Source organism: Oratosquilla oratoria, chromosome 12, assembly GCF_046742065.1.
Source record: "Oratosquilla oratoria isolate Oo_2021 chromosome 12, ASM4674206v1, whole genome shotgun sequence".
NCBI classification, from domain to species: Eukaryota; Metazoa; Arthropoda; class Malacostraca; order Stomatopoda; family Squillidae; genus Oratosquilla; species Oratosquilla oratoria.
Genome location: NC_134788.1, coordinates 51,171,781 through 51,196,780, shown reverse-complemented (window position 1 = coordinate 51,196,780; position 25,000 = coordinate 51,171,781). Strand labels below are relative to the sequence as shown.

At 42.3% G+C, this 25,000-nt stretch overlaps 1 protein-coding gene across 3 annotated transcripts in view; it reads left to right on the top strand.

Annotated features, from left to right (window-relative positions):
- LOC143031718 (uncharacterized) overlaps positions 1-24,908 on the top strand; it is a 25,173-nt gene extending 265 nt beyond the window's left edge. The window contains exons 1-5 of one of the 3 annotated variants that reach the window (XM_076195925.1): positions 11-520; positions 17,174-17,295; positions 21,287-21,491; positions 22,378-22,501; positions 23,348-24,908. In XM_076195925.1, coding sequence (XP_076052040.1) covers positions 17,210-17,295; positions 21,287-21,491; positions 22,378-22,501; positions 23,348-24,813 — 1,881 coding nt within the window. In that variant the 5' untranslated portion in view covers positions 11-520; positions 17,174-17,209 and the 3' untranslated portion in view covers positions 24,814-24,908. Of the gene's footprint in view, positions 1-10; positions 521-17,173; positions 17,296-21,286; positions 21,492-22,377; positions 22,502-23,347 lie in introns of those variants that run through there. The other 2 variants (XM_076195926.1, XM_076195924.1) reach the window with 2 other exon arrangements.
- The last annotated feature ends 92 nt before the right edge of the window (positions 24,909-25,000 follow it).

Sequence of the window (25,000 nt, the reverse complement as noted above, 5' to 3'; positions counted from 1 at the left end):
GATGACGACAATGGCAGTTCAGTCTGGGAGCGGAAGATCACCAGCCACTACGAGTTGCCTTTTGCACATATTTATTTAGGATTCGGTATATTTTGCTTTGTGGATTAATTTGAGATTATAAGCAGTTGTATAAATGTCCAATGGTAAAGTTGCTGCACCAGGAGACCGCAGATAATGGACTTCTGCGGATCAAAACAAAGGAAGAGGTGGAATGGCTGGCTGGTTCAGTGCGTGTGTGCTGTGTCAAAACACATCTAGACACGGGTTACGTTGCTAGCACAAGAATTAATAGATTTTTTTTTCTGCAAGACATTGTACACTCTCCACCGTGCTGTAGCAGTATTTGCGCGACAGTTTTACTGATAATTTATATAAATATTGCTACACGAAGTTGGGAATAGATATTGATTACCGAGAAAGCTAGGCCTACCAGCTGATTGGACAAAGAGGAAAGGAAGATTCACAGGAAAATATCGAAGCGAGTGTGATCATTGGCATTTCCGTCTGGAACAATGTTGATGTAAGAGTCCCGGTGTTTTATGATTAAGAATAATTTGGGAAAGACTTCTTTAACCAATATTGTAGTCTAGACTAATTTTATGGGGTAAAATTGTAGGAAGTGAAGTAGGAGTAATTTCATGAACGACTCGAATGTCTTGTGTACTTTGAGGGCGCGCGGTAAAATAATATTTATAATAATTGAGATGGAGAAAAAGCGAGGATAGAACAAAATTTAAGACAGGAAATAGTAGGAATGTGAGGCACCATCAGTTTGGCATGGCCCTGTTGGAATGTCAGAGGATCTAAATAAAGCTGTTATTTCATTTTACAACTTTACTTCCCTAGCTTTGGAATTTGGCTGTGGAAACTGGGCAGAGTAAAATGGTTTGAAGTTTTATCAATTCGATGTGTAATAAATGTGAAAATGTTAAAATTGTAAATGTAAAATTAGGTACATTTGTATGACTGACAGTTTCTTGTCATAATTGGAATAAAATTTTTGTTGTTTTTGGTATTGTGTGGTTATTGTGAATGCGGGTTTTGATTTCTTAGGTAAGTAATTACCCGAGAAGAGAAGATTCAGTTGTGATAAGAGGCCTGTGGCTGTGGCATTAATTCTCGAAGACAGTGTATGTGGAAATATTTTTTTTATCAATGACCTGTCTGGTTGTATTAAAGAAGATATGTTGATTATTTGAATGAAACTCATTGCAGACCAGCAACTTTTGGGAAATCTTTGATGCACTAGAGAAATTTTTATTTTTTTATAGCCAATATTTAATTTTATTTATTTATTTTTTATTCATTTATCTATTTAATTTTTATTTATTTATTTTTTTTACTTTTGGTGCAAGAATTTTTTATAACGGTCCTTGGAAATTAGCAGTTGCATGCATAGCAGTAGCAGGGCATACCCTCAGGTAGGGCTGATGGCCTTTCCACTGGAATATATATATATTTTTTTAACTACCTCGCCAAATTGGATTAGTTACTAGAATATATGAAAGTTAAACAAAATATTTTCTGGGGAGGGGGGGCAGCTGCCACTAGAGGGTGCGGCTGTGCGTAGTGGTTAAGAGGCATACGAATCTGTTAGATGTGCCTCGGGAAAATTCCAGAAACAAGCACGGATATTTAACGTGAAACTTACCTGTCAAATAACTCCTAATACAATCTAATAGCTCCATAAAGAAAATCTCTTAAAGTGAAAATGTGTTTTCGTGTTGCTGTAACAAAATCGATGCCACTTCTGACTTACGATGCGGCTGAATATAATACTGGGTTGGAGGTCGATTGAACGGAAAAAGGAATTGCGTGATATGGAAAGGCCAGTCGCAGTTGAACAACATTACACGATAATGGCCTAAACAGATACACCATCACTTTAGACATGGTCGGAAATGGGAATTTCAAGACGGCAGTACCAAATTAGTGTTTTCAGAGGTAGGAAGTTCTTGGTGTTTGACTATGCTCTTCTCTATCTTGATCATATAAGTCCGTACTTTCAGAGACGATTTCTCGGCCTCGTGGGGCGACATCTCCAGGCGAATGGTTCTTTTTCATAGAGTTTTTGGCTACTTTACGGTTATCTTCACCGTCTGCCGGATCGTAAGCACACTTGTTCAACTTCCTCTTTCTCCATCTCTTTATTCCTTATTCTCATTCTCTTTAGCCCTCTCATCCCTTCATCTCTCTATCCATGTCTCTCTCTCTTTATCCATGTCTCTCTTCTCCCCCTCTCTCTCACTCTTCCTCTCCCTCTTCCCTCACTTTCACTCCTCTCCCTCTCTCATCCCTCACACTCTCACTCTTCCCCTTCCTCACATTCTTCCTTTTCCTCTCTCCTCACTTTTCCTTTCCCTCTCACTTCTCTCCCTCTCTCCTCCCTCTCATTCCTTCCTCTCACTCTTCCTCACTCTCCCTCTCACTCACCCTCTTGCTCTTTCTCCTCACTGTTGCCTCTCTCTCTCCCCACTCACCCTCCTCCCTCTCATTCTTCCTCTCCCTGCCTCATCTCTCTCCTCTCTCTCCCTCTCATTCTTCCTTTCCCTCCCTCATATCTCTCCTCTCTCTCCCTCTCATTCTTCCTCTCCCTCCCTCATCTCTCTCATTCTTCCTCTCCCTCCCTCATCTCTCTCTCTCTCTCCCTCCCTCCCCATGCTATCCCTCCTCTCTCCCTCCCTCCCCATGCTATCCCTCCTCTCTCCCTCCCTCCCCATGCTATCCCTCCTCTCTCCCCCCTTCCTCCTCTCTCCCCCCTTCCTCCTCTCTCCCCCCTTCCTCCTCTCTCCCCCCTTCCTCCTCTCTCCCCCCTTCCTCCTCTCTCCCCCCTTCCTCCTCTCCCCCCCTTCCTCCTCTCTCCCCCCCTTCCTCCTCTCTCCCCCCCTTCCTCCTCTCCCCCCTTCCTCCTCCTCCCCCCCTTCCTCCTCTTCCCCCCTTCCTCCTCTCTCCCCCCTTCCTCCTCTCTCCCCCCTTCCTCCTCTCTCCCCCCCTTCCTCCTCGCTCCCCCCTTCCTCCTCTCTCCCCCCCTTCCTCCTCTCTCCCCCCTTCCTCCTCTCTCCCCCCTTCCTCCTCTCTCTCCCCCTTCCTCCTCTCCCCCCCTTTCCTCCTCCTCCTCCTATCTCCCCCTATCTCCCCCACCTTCCCTTTTCTTCCTCCCTCTCCTCCTCTTTCTCCCTCCCTCTCCTTCCTCTCTCCTTTCTCTGCCTCTCCTGCTCTACTTCCTCTTCCTCTTTCTTGCTCACTCCAGGTGGCACCAGCAAAGGGTACCAGTTCCCACCGAATTCTGGATTATGCAAAGCCTACAAATGAGTTTAGGGGCACTAGCTCATGTCCTGCAAATTAATCTCCAAAAACTCGCATTGATAACCTGGCAAGCGTGACCTTGATTTATGGTCACGGCCCACTCCCCGCATCCTGCCGCATTTGTCGATTGCTTTTGTATTTTGCAGTAAATGATGTTTGTGATTGCAGTAATTCGAATTGAAATGTCGACCTTGAATGTGCGATTAAAATTAGTGTGAATAAAATCTTGGCGATTTTGCAAAATGAGAATGAATCGAGATTAAGGAGCAAGTCGGTTTGTTAGGATTCATTTTCGGATTTTGTGACGACAAATGCAGGTGTACATGTGTGGTTCGTGTGATCGGACCTAATCATAGTTTACGGAAAGCTTGTATGATGTGGGGAAGGCAGGGGTGGCTTGTGCTATAAGAATGAAGGAGACTGCAAGAAACCATAAGGCCTATATTAGACAGTTCCATGTCCATTACTTCCTATCATCCTCATCCATAAAGTTGTCCGTTTCTTAAAACGACCGATCGTTTCAGCGCTCGCTACTACATGGTTACTAAGTCTATTCCATTCGTCGACCACCCTTTTAGTAAACCAATTTTTGCCTATTTCCTTCTTAAATCGAAATTTGTCCAATTTAAATACATTACTACGAGTCCTGGCCTGTTGTCTTAATGTGATGACCTCGTCTGTGTCACCCTTGTTAAAGCCCTTGATCCACTTGCACACCTCTGTTAGATTGCCCCACACTCTGCATCTTTCCAGAAATGTATGAATTCCTTGGCTATCCCGTGTACATTGTGCACCGGTTCGGAAAAAAAAAATCCGGGGGTCGAACAATTTGGTCGCCCACATGCTGGGACATCCAGATTTCATCTACAGGCGACCATGAGTTGCGCCGAAGGATCCTACTAGGCAACGACCTTAAAGCTGGAATTGTCCACCCATTTTCACATCCTTCAGACGTTTGGTTGCGATGTGCCAATGACCTTGTGATGGTTTTCTATCCCAAATTAAAAAATCTGTCAACTTTTTCCATTCTGTGAACACGGTAGTCAAGTCTCTTTGGTTCTTGATTGATTGCAGTAGAGCCTGCATTTCCAGTCTCTTAACCACTTCAGTATGCATCAAATTCTCGCATGCATCATCGGCTGCCATATGTGGTATGCATCACACTACTTGCATTATAAAATATAGTCACTACTGAATTACTCCTTCTCTTTTACTCTGAGTAATAATAATAAACAGAAAACGTGATCACACCAGTTCACAGAATCTGGGGATAACTTGTGTATAGCTAACAAAAGAAATGTATAATCAAAATGCCGAAGCTGGCATCCTCGTGTCCTCACTCATGACTCCTATTTAGGTGTCGTACTGAAGTGGTTAACATGACATACAGTACTACCTTTCATTAATGGACGTTAATTAGCTGTGTTTTTGGTGCTGTGCAATCACTATTATGCAATCACCCAAAAACCACTCCAAATCAATGGAGTATTTACATCAACAGACACCGTTACCCCCCCCCCCTTTAGTCTGTTAATGAGAGATAGTATTGTATCTGCAACATTGGGAATCTTTATTGTTTCTGCTTTGTATTTACCTGATTGTTGTATACAGGAACGGAGCGACGCTTATTGGGTCCCATCTGCTATTCTCTAACATAGACTCAAATTCATGTACAGTTCCAATTCGATCTATATCTTTGATTTCCAATTATCATATGTAGATATGAACTTGGGCTATATTACTTCCTAAGCTGTTCCATATATTTATACATCTATAAGGAAAACTGTATTTCTTCATATCCTTTCAACATGGGTCTTTCTTAAAGTCCATGACCTCTTAACCCCTTCCATACGGTGCCGCACACGTAGGCGTCATGGACTTAGATCTCGGTGGCAGCAGCCAATGCCAGCCGTACGACGTGTCGTAATAATACTCGCATCATAAAATATAGTCACCGCTTATATTGATCGTTCTCTCTTCACCCGTGAATTCTGATAACCATAGAAAATGCGATTACAAAAGAATTAGAAAGAATGTCATTATGGAGGGGCGACTACAATAAATATAATCAAGACGCCGATATGGCAGCCTCGCGAATACACTCGCTCCCCATGACGCCTACGTGTGCGGCACCGTATGGAAGGGGTTAAAGCCCTCCCATCTTTAATCATGAGATCTCTTCTATCAATGCAATCTATCCCTTTAGTGACCTGAGCACTGTAATCATGTCACCTCTCTTTTGATCTTTCAAGGTTGGCAGACCCACTGCTTTCAGTCTCTCCTCGTATGGTTTATCTGTTGGGACCAGTTTGGTCGCTGCCCTTTGTATTCTCTCAATCTTGCTTATATCCTTCACCCTGAACTACATTTGTGTTCTTAACCTCTTTAACCCATTCAACTCCGATGACAAGATGTCTTGTCATTTGGTCAAATAAAACAAAAAATCATAAAACACCAAAATGTTTGATCAAACACCAGAAAAATATGTCAGTCCTCGCTTCGCTCGCAGCGAAGCAAGGACTGACGTCATATTTTTCTGGTGTTTGATCAAACATTTTGGTGTTTTATGATTTTTTGTTTTATTTGACCAAATGACAAGACATCTTGTCATCGGAGTTGAATGGGTTAATATGAGTCTAATTCTCGTGCAAGGCATCGGATGCCTGATGTACGATGATGTATCATAATACTTGCTTAATCACTTAGGTACTACAGTAAACCCTTGATATGGGGATGGGTTTGTCGTTATATCCAAAGATCTGTTATGCCCCCAGGATACCTCGCTATAACATTTTCATCCATTATAGTGAGGGTGTCTGGTCAGATTTTTTGTCCGTTATATCCAGTATCCAGTATCAAGAATAGTTATATCAAGGGTTTACTGTGTGTCTGTGCAGGCATTGCGAGGCGTGAGTGGTTATACAAGGACACCGGCATCTTATATTTTTGTAGTTGTACACGAGTTGGCCCTGGATTCTGTGAACGGGTCTGACCGTGTTTTCAGCACTTATTAGTACTCTAAGTGTGATGCAAATTACGTATGGCAGCTGATGCTATGCACAATAATTTGACTTGTATAGAAGTCGTTAATAAGATATAAAGTCTCAGCTGATTTGCTTGTTCTTTCACCTAGTAATAATAAATGCAGGAAATGTGATCAGGCCAGCATCCTTGTGATGATTATGTAGGCATTGCTGTATATAACAGGTTAGCCCTGCAGTGGTACAACAACATTTTGAGAAAAGATAGGTATGTAGTGAGTCTTCTCTTGTCAGTTTCTCTGTGCATGTGTAGGTGTGAAGCCTTTTCCTAGGATGAGATGGATGGATGGGGAGAAAGGGGCATTACAAAAGAGAGGAATGTCAGTGGAGGAAGGATGGGAGAGGACAGAAGATAGAGGAGAATGGAGTAGGATTGTATGGATGATGCTGTGATGCATGAGGGGGAGTGGGTGGGAGATGGAGGGTGAGGAAGTATGTATGAGTAAAAAATTTATGCAGCCTGAAGGGATTTCTCCCCATCTTCTCCTTTTCTGCATAAGGGGATGGGGGGGTTGCTGAATCCATGAAGTGGCCTTGCTGTGGATGTGCTGTGTCTTGCAACACTATTTCTGACCCAGGGCAGTGGACAGGATGCAGGGATGACTCGTCATCCAGGAGGTGCCAAGATAAGAGGGAGGGTGGAGGGGAGTGGAATATATAGGAAATGGAATGGGTGGGAGTGGTTTCTGTGCCTTTTTCTTTTTGGCTACCCCCCGTGTAAGGGGGAAGCCCTTGGTATATGTATGTACCAACCCTTCGCCACAAGGGTGGATGTCAGAGGTGCTGTTGATCACTGTCACATGTATGTGTAAACACCTAATCTGCATGGTCACGATTACGCTTATTTCAGACTTCTTTCGCAACCTTGGTCACGCCAATGTACCAAAACTTCACACTGTACACTTCATACAAAGAGATTGTCAAAACTAGAGTTACCGATCCTGGAACAAAGAAGAGAAAGAGGAGACTTGTTGACCATCTATAGAGTCATGAGAGGTACGGAAGTCCTTGATAGAGAAGACTTGTTAACCCTTTAACCTCAGATGACATGAAGAAAAAAAATAGTATCTAATTGTTTATAGCAAGGGCTAGCATGAAGAATATGAAAGCATTTCAGTGTCTCTCATGACTACAGAGGAAAAAACTACCCATAGGTATATTAATACCCTCGTAAATTGTCCCGTAAACACTGGGGCGTTTGAGAATTCCTGTTGTATGTTTTCCTCCCCAAACTGACACAGATACTGACCCTGGAAAGAATAAGAGAAACAGGAGACTTGTTGACAGTCTATAGAATCTTGATGAATGGGAGTCCTTGATAGAAAAGACTTGCTAAAATGGGATATGAGGAATACAAGGGGACATGGAAGGAAGCTCAAAAAGGACAGTTATAGAAGAAACTTGAAAAGGAACAGTTTCCCACACAGAGCAATAAATACCTGGAACAAATTAGACAATGAAACAGTATTTGCAAACACTATACAAGATTTTAAGAAAACTTGATACGGAGAGATACAATGACAGGTCACCACGAGCATAGCTCCCTTCCCGTATATTACAACTAGGTAAATAAGTACACCTGATTTAAGATGGGAGGGCTTTAAGAAATCATGGGAATAAATTAAGAGACTACATGTCTAAAGGATGTGAATAAATAGTTTTCCATATAGATGCATATATGAAATAGCTAAGAAGATATAGCCCAAGCTCAAACAATACACGAGTGTAAATTGAAATATGATAATTGGAAATCAAGGAGATTAAGTTGTAACTGTACGTGAATCTATCCAAGTCTAGGTATGTTGGAGAATAGGAGAGAAGACCCAATGAGCAATGCTCCTCTCCTGTATACAACAATTAGGTAATTACACGCATTGCGCTTATAGAAAATGTGGCAATTGTATTTCCTTTTGGGAAAGATTTGGCCATCTAATGTTACTCTTAGTTGGTTCTTTGATTTGTGGCTGTTTGGTATGAACAAAGTTGTTGATTTCAAAGGAGATTCCTATTCTGTTTTGTCATAGTCACTATTCTAGTTTCGGTCATCTTAGTTTTGTGGTACACTATAAGGGCCTGGATTGGTTGGTCCTAAAATGTGTAATAATAATAATCAAAACCAAATAGCTTTTAACTCTATTCAGATCTTAACATAATTTAACACCATATATATATATAACCATTACACTATTTGATAACTAATACCTGATACTGAATTTAGATTTATTAATATTTACCTTCATCTATACATAGTAAATCACTTATTATTATCTATACCCAAAATTGAATCTAAGAATTTAACAATTCAGCATCTATAACCTCAGCAGTTACGACGCCAGATAACCTTTAATCAATCAAATTAGTTTTGTGGTTTTGTTAGGCATCTGTCGTCAGCATTGATGACCTCTGGGCTCTAGCAGGGCCTTCACATGGTTGGGGGGGGGATGCATATGCCCTGGGGCAGCAATTCTAGTCATGACATGCTGCCCACAAGGCTAACAAAATAATTATAATAAAAGTCAAAGGAGCCCTGAATGTTTTACAGCGAGTCCTCCTTATACGGTACTTCTTTATCCGGTAAATTCACAGTTATGGTATTTGGTAATTACTACCCTCAATTCTATTTACGGTAAGAAAAGATTCACAGATATGGTACCCGCTACATATTTTGAAGAGGTAAGAGCAGGGAGAAGGTACATCTGCCATATCCTATTATTACATGTTATAATGGTGGGGTTCAATATACAGTAATTTCAGTTTGCGGTAAGGTTTTCAGGAATGCATATGTACCATATAACGAGGACTTACTGTACTATGATATGAATTTTGTATTAGAATCAACATATGAAATATTTTTCCCCTTATCCTTTCTGCAATAGGGACTTTTAACATTTTTAAAATCTGTTTCATTATTTCACAAGCCGATAGGTGTAATAGGGAATAAGGAATGGTGGAGATGGGAAGGGGGTGGATGGTCATTGAGAGCTTTGCCCTGGGGCAGCACTTCAGCATGTAAGGGCTCTGGGCTCATCTAGATTTGGTGTGGCAAGACTATTCGTAAAGTGGTTGAACGAGATAGGTGCGATTGATGCTCCTTGGGGGAACTCCAGTTATGGTTTTCTGATTGTAGATGTATGCTTGTGTCGGATTCTGCCGTCTTGCCGCATTGTGTCAGATCTGGGTAATGGCATGTCATGATGAGCGAGAGGGTATGCAGTGAGACCTCTCATTAATGGACATTAATTAGCTGTTTGCGGTGCTGTTGTTTAGTGCGTGCAATCATTATGCCACCCAAAAACCACTCCAAATCAACGGATTATTCACAGCAACGGACACCGTTACCCCCTTTTAGTCCGTTAATGAAAGGTAGTACTGTACAAAGATGCCAGTGTCGGCGTCTTTTATTATATTTGGTTGTAGCCGAGTGACCCATGAATTCTATGAACTGGTTTGATCACATTTTATGTTTATCGTTACTTGGTGAAAGTGAACAAATAATACCGCAGTGACTTTGTTTTATGACACGTATCGTGATGCATCAATCATCATACCTTAGGCATCCAATGCTGCACACGAGAATTTGACTCGTATTGAAGAAGTTAAAGGATCAACGTCATCGAATGTGAACTTGGAAAACTTCTTTAACCGTCCACCGAAATGACCACTTCTGTGAAATAAACATTTGACATCTTGAGACGTGCCTTAGTCACAAATCTCTTCCATTGTATTTTGCAATGATAAACCTGTTTTATGAAGGATGCTTGAAGGTTTCTCGATGCATTGCTTCCAACCCAGGCAATGGGCAGAATACAGGGATGACCCTTCATCCAGGAGGAGCTAAGATAAGAGGGAATGGAGTGTGTGGATACCTCCTTATAAAGGGCACAAACTCCCCCATACCGGGAGGCTAGAACGGTGCCCCTCACAGAGGACTTTGTAGCGTGGTATTTAACGAACCATGCCCTTGGGTCAACTTCACCAGTGGCAGGGTTCAAACCACCATCACCTTGATCTTTGCTGCAAGTAATGGCGCCCTAACCTGCAATGTTGCCATGAATGCATCATGAGGCAGGACGAGCCTTACATGTTTATGCATACAGTATATTGTGTGGCCGCTGGACAAGAATTACCTCCGCTCTTGCCTAGCTCAGCTGGGCTTGGTTCAGATGGGACATCGGCACTCGTCGTTATTCACTGGTCTTCTATTGAGATGTCGCCTTTTGTGGCCGCAGAATTGGCTTCTTCCTGACGCTAGAAAGTCCTGGTTATACACATTGCAGAGGAAGGATTGGACTTGACATTTTGGATCACGTGAAGAATCGTCACCCCAGACTTCGACAAGGTGAAGATTCTTCATGTGGCCAATCCTGGGTTTGATTCTTCGGTTGCACAAGTTGATGACAATGAGCATAACCCACATTCAACCTAACCTAACTTAACCTAGCCTAATCTAATCTAACTTAACCTGACCTAATGTAATCTAATCTTTATTCCAGAGTTTATATTCGGAGTACTGGGGTGACAATTCTTCAGGTGGGATCTCATGGGGTGACAATTCTTCAGGTGGGATCTCATGGGGTGACTCTTCTTCAGGTGGGATCTCATGGGGTGACAATTCTTCAGGTGGGATCTCATGGGGTGACAATTCTTCAGGTGGGATCTCATGGGGTGACAGTTCTTCAGGTGGGATCTCATGGGGTAACTATTGTTCATGTGACCTGACATTTTAAACTGTTGTTGTTGCCGTTTTCTCATGACAAAAGGGATAAAGCTGTCTGTTGGGACATTATCTCTGAGAGAATCTAGTGAAGCATGTCAACTGTGACCATGCAATGAACAGTTACATGTGTATGCAGTGCATGAAAAATACAGTGGTGAGTCATCAAGAGATGCCATGAAGATGCAATTATATGTTTAGTATGTGGCACTATGATACTCAGGAATGCAGCCTAGTTGGAAAGTTCTTTTGGAATGTTTATAATATCACATTCTCGTAGATTAGTAGTCACTAATTTGGTGCAGCTATAGTTCGAATTAAGTGGAAGGTTTGGTGTATTTGTAGTATAGTGTAATGTAGAACAGCTGCCTTGCTGTGGATGTGCTATGTCTTGTGACACTGCCTCTGACCCAGGGCAGTGGGCAGGATGCATGGATGATGGGTGGCAGTGGGCAGGATGGAGGGATGACCCATCATCCAGGAGGTGCCAAGATAAGAGGGAGGGTAGAGGGGAGTAGAGTATGTAGGGGATGGAATGGGCAGGAGTGGTTTTTATGACTTTTTTTGCTACCTCCCTTGTAAGGGGGAAAAAGCCTTTGGTATATGTAAGTGTAATGTCCTTGACTTTAGGTCTGATGCATACACAAGCATAGCCATGACAATTTGACATTATATCACACGGATGGCTTCATATCATATGTAGTGTACTGTACCACATACAGTACTTTGAGGAGCACATGGATGTAATCACATTTTCACAATGTAGAGAGGAGCTCGTAGGTAAGTTTGCTTACTGCATGTAGACTTCGGTGGTGTGGGGTACGTACACACCCTGAAGAACGTTTCTCGTTAGTTCTTCCTAGTGCAGTGGTACAATGTGTGACTGTGGGTACTCTGATCTGACCCATTGTTCATTGGAACTAGGTAAACAAGTTGTTAATGTAATTGAATTCTAGTTATGTAAAGAAGGATGGTAGTTGAATGGCAATAAATGTACACTTCAGATGTATCGTGGTTTGGTTTTGATGTCCATAGTAGTACAAGGTAGGCATTTATGATGGCCTCGATTGGCTGGCACTGGTACACGCATCCTCTGTTACTACCCACGCTAGGAAACGTTGGTAGGTTGCTTTGTATTAGTGTGGGACGGTTTCTTTCACAGGCTTCTAGTAGTACGAGGAACAGTTACCAACCGTCCACTGTGTTGGTACACACAGTGGACGGTTGGTAACTGTTCCTCGTTACCATACCATACAACACATAATGGAAGACTGCATTATACACAATCATGCACGCAAACAACACAACATACACTCTATAAAGGATTTGTGGGAAAACCCAGTTTCGGCTGTGGCCTTCCTTGGGGAGACGGGACTGCTCGGACAGACAGTCTAGGGAACGACAACAACCGTCCACTGTTATGTATAGATGTGGAGGAAATTCATCTTCAGTCCTGTCTGAAGATGGTGTCAGCCCCACTGGGCTGCAGGTAGGCGATTCTCTGGTGTCTGTATTGTGGGTGGTCATTGCTAAACCCGTAGGAGTATATACGAGATGAGCGAGATTATATGTGTAATATTCCAGTGGTCCGTAGCAACACCACTCTGTTGTTGGCCTGGCGTAACTTACAGCTTGCTCACTTCCCCAGTTACAAGGGGTTGCTGCAACCTATGGCTACCCATCAATATGGCATAGAGACCTGATTACGTTAGGAAGTCGTCGGTGAAATTGTCAGTAGAGTGAAAAGTTTAAAACAAGCACGATTGGTTTAGTGGTGATCCTTTGCACGTATCTGCTTTTGTGAAGTCCTGTGACAAAACGGGTCGAAAGGGTGGACAAGTATTGGTTAAAGTGTGGATATTATTAGGGCGATTGTGGAATTGTTTATTTCAATAAAACAAGTCCACAATAAGGGTATTTGGACAGATTTCAAAGTTAATGATTCTGTTGGCCCTTTTCCATTGTAAGCACATCATTTAACTCTTCTCTGGTGCCAGAGGCCCCTTGAGGCCCCTGCCTGCTACAAAAAGATGCCTCCAGACTCTCCGATCTGCTGCTAACATCTATATCGTCGGGGTCGACGTCCAGGGCATAGAGACAAATTCTGTATTTGATTTTAAGCATCTACCCTCCCTAAGTTTTACTAGGCTAACTCCATTTAAGAAGGAAATAGGCAAGAACTGGTTTACTAATAGGATGGTCAACAGATGTAAAACTTGGTAACCATGTAGCGACTGCTGAAACTATAGGTTGTTTTAAGAAATAGTTAGACAACTTTATGGATGGGGATGACAGGTGGTAATGGACGTGGAACTGCCTAGTGTAGGCTGTAAGGTCTCTTGCAGTCTCGTTCTTATGTTCTAGCTTAGTGGTGATATCTTGCATATATCAAAGGCTTTTTTCCCCCTTACACGGGAGGTAGCCAAAAGACAAAGGCATAGAAACCACTCCCACCCATTCCATCCCCTACACACTCCACTCCCCTCCACCCTCTTCCCTCCCTCTTATCTTGGCACCTCCTGGATGACGGGTCATCCCTGCATCCTGTCCACTGCCCTGGGTCAGAAGTAATGTCGCAAGACACAGCACATTCACAGCAAGGCCACTTCATTAATTTTGTGACCCCCCCCACCCCCTTGTGCAAAAAAGGATGCGACATCTTGGCAGTGAAAATAAAGGGATGGAAAGCAAGGGAAGAAAATCGGGTGATGTTTTAAGAAGACGGACATTAGTTTGAAAGTTTCTAAGACATTCAAGAGAAACTAGTTTTTGCGAGGAGGAAGGGAAAATAATGGGGAATCATGAATGTATGTTTTGTTTACAAAGTCGCACGTTGGATCTTTTCCTGCCCTGCACGCTAGCTCAAGCAGACAAGTCTGATAGTAACTGCCTTGGTCCTAACTATGTTCCTCTTACCTTAGATATCCTTCAAAACTCCTGTATACTCTGTATGCAGTATTGCATAGGTTTCATGCATTCATTAACCACTGGCACAATGACGCCTGTGTAAGCGTCGTGAGGTGATAATGGGTGCACGAAGATGCTGGCGTCGGCATCTTGATTATATATTTTTTGTGGTTGTACATGAGTTACCCCCTGGATTCTGTGAACCAGTTTGATCACATTTTCTGTGTTTATTACTCAGGAAAAGAACGATTAATACATCAGTGACTGTTTTATAATGCAAATAGTGTGATGCATCATACATATGGCAGCCGATGCTGCTTGTGAGAAATTGACTCGTACTGAAGTGGTTAAATATCCTTCATCACTTGCACTTGGTGCATAGTATTGCATAGGTTTCGTGCATTCATTAATTTAGCGACTTTTTGTTGCATTTGTGTGGACATGAGTAGTGCACAATATATTTATATTATCTGAGAAGCGTCTCCACAAAGGTACCAATTACTGTACTTTTATTTTCCACCGTCACTCCTCGGTCATTCTACTTATTACTGTTTATACGTAAGAATGGAAGTGCTGGTTATTGCTGTACAAAAAACAACTTTCTTCATGAAGAATTGGAGTCCAGGAACCATTGTTTAGAAGAAAGTGAACGCTGGACTCTCCGTTATAATTTCATTCCTACATTTCGAACCCTGTCCAGGGTTTGTTTTCAGGGATATGCAGAGATAGCAAAGGGAATAGAATTATAACAAGTCCAGTGTTTCCTTTCTTCTTAAAAATAATACCTTTGTGTAGGTGACAAATAGGATTAGCAAGAGTACCTGGAGAAGGGGCAGGGGGAGGGAATGCAAATATAGGAAGAACAAATTAAGTTACAACTCGAAATTGATGGAATATTGAAATGTTGTACATATATCAATGGAGGTACCAAAATGAACAAAGGCATAAAATCCACTCCCACCCATTCCATCTCCATATATTCCACTTCCATCCACCCTCTTTTCTTGGCTCCTCCTGGATGACTGGTCATCCCTGGATCTTGCCCACTGCCCTGGGTCAGAAGCAGTGTTGCAAGACACAGCACATCCACAGCAAGGCCGCTTTGTTTAATCAGCAACTGCCCCTCTTTGTACCCTCAAACAGTAAGGATAATAAATAAAACTTGGAGGTCAAGGTTCTGGCAGTTTGAACGCTGCTGCTAAATTCCACAAGACAGTCCTCCGTAAAGGGCACTGTCTCTGCCTCCTTGTGGGGGGGTTTGACATTAAACTGAATAAATCGCCAAAAAAAAAAATAATAATAATAAATAAACAAATAGAAAGGGACATTACAGGGTTGAGAAATAATACACAGGTCCACTGACAGGCACTACACCTAACAGGAGTTTGGTGAGAAAAATTTTTAAGCTACAAAGAAAAAATAAGAAAGCATTTGATTGTGACCGTAGTATCAGGTGTGATGTGGTGTACAGAATTATTGAGTCACTCAACTGGGTGAGCTGAATAGGGAAATGTCCGTAACTGACTGAGGGGTGTGTGGTTTTGTATTCCAAGCTTCACCATGGAGTTCAGGAGTATTCAGTAATGAGATGGGATTCGGCATTTAGTACAGACCTTACAGAGGGTCGAGCACAAAGAAAGGTTCTGTAAAACATTTCTTGTGGTGTTCTGTAATTTTAATGATTTATATACTAGTTGTATATTTTAATGCCACCCATTTAGCCATTTATTTTATATTATTTTTTTGTCTGTTTATTATTATTTGCTTGATTATTATTATTGTCAATTTATTATTTACTACTTACCTGGTTATTATTTAATTTACCTATTTATTTTATTTATTACTTGTACTATTCATTATTATAATTTTTTGCATCTGACCTAGTTATGGACCAAAAGGTCTCCTGTTGGCATGCTCCTCTTTTGTAATCTTTTGATAAAACTTTGAATATGTGAATGTTAGGGAATGAGGGAGGATCCTTCGTGTGACCGCTAGAATATAATTATTTGTAAGATGCTGCCTAAGGTCCGCTTGAAATGGATTAATGGTTACCCTCGGATGAGAGGAATAGTCAGGTGGTGCCAAGAACATCTTCAACCGCTTACAATGTCTACGTAGGCGTCATGAGGCACGTGTGGGTGTACGAGGATGCAGGTGTTGCCGTCTTGATTATATTTTTGTAGTCATAACTGAATGACCCCCAAATTCCGTGAACTGGCTTGATAATATTTTCTGTGTTTATTATTACTCTGTAAAAGAGTATAAATACAGCCGTGACTTTATATTTTATAACACGAGTATTGTGATGCATCAATCGTCATACCTTGGGCATTGATGCTGTGTACGAGAATTTGACTCCTATTGGAGAGGTTAACGGCTTCGTCTTTTGTCCTATTGACGATGCTGCTGTTCCTCCTTTTCCCACACTTGAGTTATAGGTATTGTGTATCGGATTTTTGTCTTGAGGTAGCTCAAGATGGGAAAGTATTCATTTTTTGTTTGCGATGGGGTTTGTGTACAGGGTGGTGCAAATGTTAATATATCCTTGAAAAATGAAAACTATAAGTGATAATTAGAATGCTAGAGGAATATAAGTAAAAGAGTGGTTCCAAAAGCTGTCTAAGGGTTTTGTGGATTTTTTTCTTGTTTATTTATTATTATTATTATTTTTTTTTATAAACGGTTGTTGCCCTTGTGTAATTGTTTTTTGCATTGCAAGTGCTATGTTTTTTTCATGAGTGGGTGGGGGGTTGAGGGAGTGTGTGTGAATAGTAATTGACACAGCCCTCAGAGATTTCTGCATGAAGGGACAGAGTGTGGGGGTTGCCAATTAAATCAAGTTGTCTTGCTACATTGCTTTTAACCGAGGGCAATGGGTGAGATGTAGGGATGACCCGTCTTCTAGGTGGAGCCAAGATAAGAGGGAGAGAGGGGAGGGAGGTGGATGGGAGTGGAGTATGTGGGGATGGGAGTGGATTTTATTACTTTTTTGGCTACCCCCCATGTAAGGGGGGGGGGAAGCCTTTGGTATATGTACATATGAACAGTAACTGGACTTTCTATTTTTTGTGCAATAATTTTTTCCAGATTTATTTGTTTACTGTAACTGAATCTTTTATTTTTGTATAATCTGGATTTTTTTTTTTCTTTTTTTTTTTTTTTCTCCTCTCTCTCGGAGTCTGATGTTTGTTTATTTTAATTGCAGGTGTTGTTGGCATGATTGGGTGTGAGACCAGAGCCTATGGCGGCGCGCGGTGAGGAGACCACAGGGGGGTCACACTCACCAGCCACCACCAGTGGGGCCCACACGCTACATCGCAGCAGCAGGTGAGTCGAGGTTGTACGGTGTCAGTACCACTTCAAAAAGAAGAAAAAATAAATAGAAATAATAATATATAATGAAATAGTAGTAATAAAATGATAATAAAATAATAAGGTGGTGGGAAGATGAAATATTGAAGTCTTATTCAGAGTTCTTGACTAGTTTTACTACAAGCTGTTAGTGAAACTATTCAAAATAAAACTCGTATAATAATAATATATAAAAAAGTAATAAAATAATTATAATAGCAATAATGATAATAGTGGATGGGAAGAGGGAAGACTAGTCTTGTTCAGAGTTTTAATTCTTGACTAGTTTCGCTACAAGCTTGTAGTGAAACTTGTCAAGAATGAAACTGAACAAGACTCCAGTCATTCCTCTTGCCAGAATGTCTCAACAACACAAAAAACAACAAAAATCAACAACAACAAAAACAACAACAAAAACAAAAAACAACAACAAAAACAAAAAACAACAACAACAACAAACAACACCAAGAAAACAACAACAAAAAACAACAACAAAAACAACAAAAAATAACAAACAACAACAAAAAACAAAACAAAAACAATGATACATGGCTATTTCCCCCATACAAGGGAGGTAGCCAAAAAACAAAACATTACTACTCATAATAATGATTGTAATAATAAATAAAATAAAACATTATTACTCATAATGATTATAATTGTAAATTAAATAAATAGAAATAATTGCAAAAAGAATGATGAGAGAAAATCGTCTGCAATCTCCAATCTTGTTCCAGTGTTAGAAAAAGAAAGATGAGAGAAAATTGTCTGCAATCTTCAATCTTGTTCCAGTGTTAGAATTTGGACCTGTTTTGTCTGGAGTCTTGACGTACTGAACCCACCCAAGTGACGAATGAACAAAATTCTATGCATTGGCTCGAACAGTGCAAGGTAGAGAGCATTGTCACACTGAAGGGAGTGAGCCGTAATTTAGATTTGACGTCTGTTTTTCACAATGCTTCATCTTGAGGATCGTGTTGGTCGTTTAATGGTTAGGATGGAGCTTTGGGCACTACCCATCCACCTCTTGTTTTCTTTATCTTTCTCATCTTGAGCAGCCATGTATACCGACGGTTTTATTTCATATTGTAGTGGATCCTTAGCTGTTGAAGTGTGCAGGAAATTCCGAATTGGTATTAACGCTGCAACAAATTGGGCTTCACGGGACTGTTTTAAATTTTCCTCACAAAAGGCCAAGACGATCAGGTTCTGTCACTTCAGGAGTGGACAAGAAATTCTTATCAGGTCGGACATTGCCCTGTGAGGAAGAAGTGAGGTACCTTGGTATCGCTCTAGACAAGAAATTCAATTTTAATGCTCGCATTAACTACCTCGTTCTGTACATTAACCAATGTTTAAATATTCTTAAAGTAGTTTCGAATTATTATTGGCAAGCTGACTGCACAACATCACTGAGGATATACTTCCCAGTGTTTGGAATACAGATGCCAAATTTATGGCTCGGCTTGCAAGACGACTACAGAAACTGGACGCAGTCGGTAATATGGCTAGCCGTACTTGCACAGGAGTGTACCAAACATCACCCATACATAGTCTGTACGTAGAGTCCGAGACTTGACCTCTATCTCTCGGAAAGGAAGAACTAGGTCATCGATATATGGCAAGAATTTCAACATTGGTGCTATCTGAACAAAAAGTATGTAGTAAGCCTCGACTTTCCAAACCGCTGGAAGTCAGATTCGAAGATGGTGCTAAGTAGGATTTATCCCTGCAGTTGTTGCGGAAATTTACCCTCCTAAATTTCCCCCATGGTGTTGTCCATCTTAGTACAAGTATCTGCCCCGCGAGAGACTTGGAGAATACTAGTTCTGATGAATTGCTTAAGAATAGTTTCCTTCCTTGTTCCTTGGAACACAGGTCCTCAGTAAGAATATATACTGGATGTATCAGTCTTCAGATGGTGTGGGCAGTGCTGTGATGTGAAAGTGGCAGTTGCTGATGAGTCCATCGGAATAAACATTGTGAGGACGGAGACTTTATTAGTACAACATATCACTTATGGCTTTTTCAAGCAAAATGTTATTAATAAAAGCTCCGTCCTCACATATTGTTTATTTTGACAGTGCTGTGGTCTCAGACTCTACCATTATTAAGAAGAGATTGCCTACAGATGTTTCAAATTTTACGCCAGAATTTGTGCAATTTTGAATGCCTATTTATTTTCTACAAGTCTAACAATAGTTATGTTGTATTAACTTGCTCCGTGAGTGTTTTCATCTTTCAAGCAAATTTATCCTTCCTTACAATTGGTCCAAGAAGTCTAGAACTGGTTGATTTTGATCCATTCCCGTAAGAACTCCGCATTAGTGGAGCATTAGTCCAGTGGTTCTTAACCCATTAAACTCCGATGACAAGATGTCTTGTCATCGGAGTTTAATGGGTTAACCGTGGGGGAATGAAACCCTTTAACCTGGGAGTATGAGACATGACAGCCAGTGCAATGGTACTGTATATTTACAATGAGAAAACAAAGGAAGATTTGTATCGTTAATACTTTTCATATGTTTGTATTGGATGAGAGTACGAGAATTTTCTGAGATATCAAGGGGCATGGGCACTGAAAAAAAGATTAACCCATTCAACTCCGATGACAAGATGTCTTGTCATTTGGTCAAATAAAACAAAAAATCATAATAAAACAACAAAATGTTTGATGATCAAACAGCACCAGAAAAATATGACGTCATCAGTCCTTATGACGTCATATTTTTCTGGTGCTCTTTGATCATCAAACATTTTGTTGTTTTATTATGATTTTTTGTTTTATTTGACCAAATGACAAGACATCTTGTCATCGGAGTTGAATGGGTTAAGAAGCACTGCATTAGTGGTAATGACCGAGCCGACAAAGCGGCTAAACCCACCTCTAGGCTGAGCCAAACCGCTAATGCTGAAGTGCCGCGGTTAGATTTTGGGAATAAAATACACACTTGCGGGAAAATGGCAGGACTGCTGATCCAGGTTACAAAATAATTTTAGACTTGAATCTATTCAACCAACAATGTCACAATGGGGACCATTCTGTTGCCTATGTAGAAGGTCCTCCATGGTCTCCATGGTGATTAATAGGTTAGGGATTTGCCGCACCTACCTTGTCCATGGATATCTAACGGCAAATGGACTGGAGATGCAAGCTCCTCGCTGCTTTACTTCCCAAGTATTTTTTAGCATTTAAGACGTTTTAACTAAATGCTGTACATACAGTCTCCAGCGGAGGGTGCTTAATCTTTAGGGCAGGTCATTCGCAGAAATTTTAGGGGAAGACACTCCACTGGAGCGGGTATGTAGGTTTTTAAAAAATGTAAATTTGTTTTATGAATTTCAAATGAAACTATTTTTATTTTTATTTTTATATTTTAACCATATACTCTTAACTGTATCCATATCCTGACTCCTACGTATCAATAAATTCGATACTTCTTTGGCTGAATGGTCTCCCGACTCTGGTGTTTAGCCTTGTGCCATAAAGTTCATAAATTCGTTCATTACCTCCTTCATCCCTCCCTCTTATCCACATTGCCAGTTCTTTCTCTCCCCTCTTTGTAATTATCACCAGGGTAATTTGGCGCACACATACTACATAATTATTGCCACTGGAGGGTTCGGTTACGGAAGAATCCGTTCTGGTGTTTGGCTTTATGCTGCCATAAAGTTCATAAGTTCATTATCTCCTTCCCTCCCTCTTCTCCACATTGCCACTTTTTCCTTTCCCCTTGTTCGTAATTATCACCAGGGTAATTTGGCGCACACATACTACGTAATTGCCACCGAAGGGTTCGGTTACGTAAGAATACATGTTCATAAATTCGTTATCTCCTTCCCTCTTCTCCACATTGCCATTTTTCCCTCTCCCCTGTTCGTAATCATTACCAGCGTAATCTGACACACACGTACTACGTAGTCATTGCCACTGGAGGGTTCGGTTACATAATAATCCGTTTTGCAGGGCTCTCCCCAGTGTGGACGTGGAGGGTGAGGAGGGAGTCCGCTTAGGCCTGGCCCACGGCAAGCGCAAGGTTGTGGACATCGCGGCGCTGCCCGGACACCCGGACGCACGAGGAGCCTCACCCCCACCACCACCATCATCATACGCCCTCCAAGCCGCATCCAGCAAACGCCGCCGCACGGCCACCGCCCCTTGCACGAACCAAGTAGGTAGAAGTACACAGCTGTTGCCCTCGAATTTCGTGATTTCTCATGTACTCAACTGTATCTATCCCATTGATAGTATTATGTGGAAGTGTACCGTAAATAAAACCAGTCTTGTAATATTGTTCGTTTGTTGTCGAGGACGATGCAGGACTGTTCGTTTTAGAATCGGGTTGCGACTTGGAGCTGTAGTTTTTGGTAACTGATATATTTTATTTTTATTACAGTAAACCCTTGATATAATGGACGATATGGGGACGTGTCTGTCATTATATCCGAAGATCCGTTATAACCAAGGATCCGTTATATCTGATGGAAATACCGGACAGATCCGTTATATCCCAAAGTTTGTCCGGTATTTGATATTAGTAGGATTAGAAATGACAGTAAACCCTTAATATTATGGACAATATGGGGACGGGTCTGTAATTGTATCTGAAGATCTGTTATAACTAAGGATCCCTCACTATAACAGATTTTCATCAGTTATAGCGAGGGTTTGTCTGGTCAGATTTATTTATTTATTTATATTTTTGTCAGTTACATCCAATATCTGGTATATCAAGATCCGTTATATTGAGGGTGTACTGTACTGTTGTAGCAAAATGTTTTCATCTTTTTAGACAAGGGATAAGTTGACAGTAGGGGGTGGGGTTGGGTAGGGGCATGGGAATGTCTCGAGACCATGTACGGGTTAGTTTTGCACCCTGCACGATCAGATGTGTGCGTGTTCGAGTCCTGTAATTCAGTTTCTAGATGTGACATGTATCCCAGGAGTTCAAAGTGGTTTTAGTTGCAGCTATGCATCTTCTGGCTTATGCTCGTCGTCACCGCCTACTGTTGCACGGACGAAATCCTCTTGTTACTGACGAACCTCTTTGTCGACAGAGTGGTGAGGGCAAGTGGGAGGTCGAGGTGCCGGCAGCCAAGCGAGCGCGTAGGATCAGCTACGCGGGTGGCAGTGCCACCCTGGCGGCCCACGCACAGGACACCGCCCCTCCACGCAACCAGGGTGAGTATGTGTGCATTTATGTGCATGGTGGACTTGTTCCGAGTTGGGCGTTTGGACATATGTGGGCCGAGGGGCGGGCTTATCTGTGCAGGCGGGGCACAAAAAGAGGGCGGAAGTTTGCGCAAGCATTCGATTGTATTACACTTGGCCTTGTAGTTGCCGTACTCGGTTTATGACGAGGAGGAATACGATTGTTAGGAGTGTGGATGGCACGAGTTGCATCGATTTCAGAGACTAAATTCTGCAATTGTCGCTATTTGGATTAAGACAAGCACACACGACCCGTCTAACGGCGTCTATTGACTGAACAAAACAAAGTGGTAATGAGCCGCAAGACAAGGAAATGTGAGAAGAAAATGTTGGCACTGCTAATACAATTTCATAACATGTGAGCGGAGATCACAATGGCAGTGGCTGTTGCAGGTGGAGAACAAAGCTGTGATATTGCTTTATTATAATTCATACAAGATGTCGTTCCATGTGACGACTTTCAATTGTACACAGACGACTTAATATCGTTATGCAATCTGCACGATCCAACTTATCTTGTCCTCCCCATTCTCCAATCTGCACGATCCAACTTATCATGTCCTCCCCATTCTCCACCACCCAGTCACATTTCGTAACACTGACCGTACTTTGGGGTGTCGTCCCGCATTCCTTCGTTTTATTCCTCGAGCTTTATCGTTCTTGCCTTGATTTAAACCAAAATGCAGTTGCCCTTCCGTGTGCTTGCCGTCCCTTCTGCCCAACCTTTGTGCCCCGTCTGTCCAGTTGTTGCATACGTTTTAGTGAAACTTGTACATTTGCTTGTACCTGTTCAGTCCTTGGTCTCCCGCTCACCAGTAGGTCGCAAGTCAGAGCTGCAGCCGATAGGACCGACAGGAAAAGAGTTGCGGAAGACTAGAGGTTCAGCACGTGCTAAAGGCGGTGCGTTTGGGGTAGAGACTGAGACTAAAACTTTGTGTCCGAGTCGTGCCGCCAAGAAGCGCACTGGGCAGAACGCTACGAAGAGAGGTGCCACCCTTTGTAGAGACAGAAAGAACGTGCCAGTTCGTAGCCCAAGAAGCGCAACCAAGCTACCAGTGAAGGAAGTTGAAAACATTAGTGGGAAAAAAACTAGTTACGGTAGGAACAGGATTGTAAGCATGGGTAAGCGCAACCTGACGAAGAACGGAAAGTCTGATCGAACTAAGGGCAGCGCCCGCCCAAGCCAGTCGTCAGTTACTCGGATCAAACATGAAGAAACTTTGGACACTGGGGTTGAAGTTGAGGGTGGTTCGTACACCGTGGAGCTTGTTGTGCCTCCGAAAGTCGGGACGGAAGTGGATGACGGTGGTCCACAAATGCTCTCTGTACCAACTTGCAGAAGTTCGCAAACCAGGCAAGTTGGTCCCAGTAAGAGAGTGCTCACCCGTGCTGTTAGCAAGGAAAGGAACGAAATGCAGCATGCTGGCATTAAGGCCAGTCAGCTCGTGAAGGGTGGCAGGACACTGGAAGGGTGTAGGGGTGTTGTACGACCCCAACAGCAGCCTTCGACTCGAGAGGGTCAAGAAAGGAAGTGCACGAGGACGCGAGCAAAGAACACTTTGCTACGTGGTCGGAGGACAACCTTGGCTTCTTGGAATGGATATGCAGTCAAGCAGGATGGTGGCGTGAAGGAGGAGGAGGAGGAGGAGGAAAGCCTTGGTTCTTCGGGAGATTCAGCGGTAAAGGAGGGTGTCCGGGCGACACAGAAAGCTGTCAGAGGCCTCGAAGGAAGATCAGCTGATTTGGGCAAATGCAGGAGGTTGGACAGCTTGGACGAGCAAGGAGTGGTATCGTCGGCAAAGTCCGCAGTTGTAGAAATGGAGAATGTTAGTGAAACACAATCCAGGGCAAGAGCTTCCTCTGGTACGTGTCATCCCAGTCGGAAGACGGGTTTGGGAGCGGACACTGGTCTCTGGGGAGAGACGGAAGGGAAGGCGTGCGTAGGAGAACGAATGTGCAGGACAACTCGGTCAACTGCAGGAAAGAGCTTGGGGAAGCCAGCGTCTCAGGCAGAAAGCGCCATTAGAGATGCCGGCAATGCGGCAAACGAGACAAAGACCAAGAACGTCACAAGTCTGGCGAAAGGAAAAGTAATTGGGACGAGGTCAGGAAAGGCGAAAGGACTGCAGCCCACGGAAGAAGCCACAGTCAAAGGCACCGTTGCAGGGTGCAAGCGGAATTATGGGGGTGTCAAGGTATCTTCGACTAAGTGTGGGACGGAGGGTGAGGCAGGAAAGGCGGAAAGTGTGGCCTGTGTCCCAGGGAGCACAAGTAAGTGTTGATTAGTGTTGTAGGTAGTTAAAGTGGGAGTATGTGTTAGAAATGTTAGTGTTTAGTGGATTTTAAGACCTACTAATGACGTACTTTAACCTGTCATCATTCAACATTTTCTGTTAGTTTATTTCTTTATTTTTTTTCCTTTTTTATTTTTTACTTGTTGACTTATTTTTAGTTTTATCTATTTTTTTT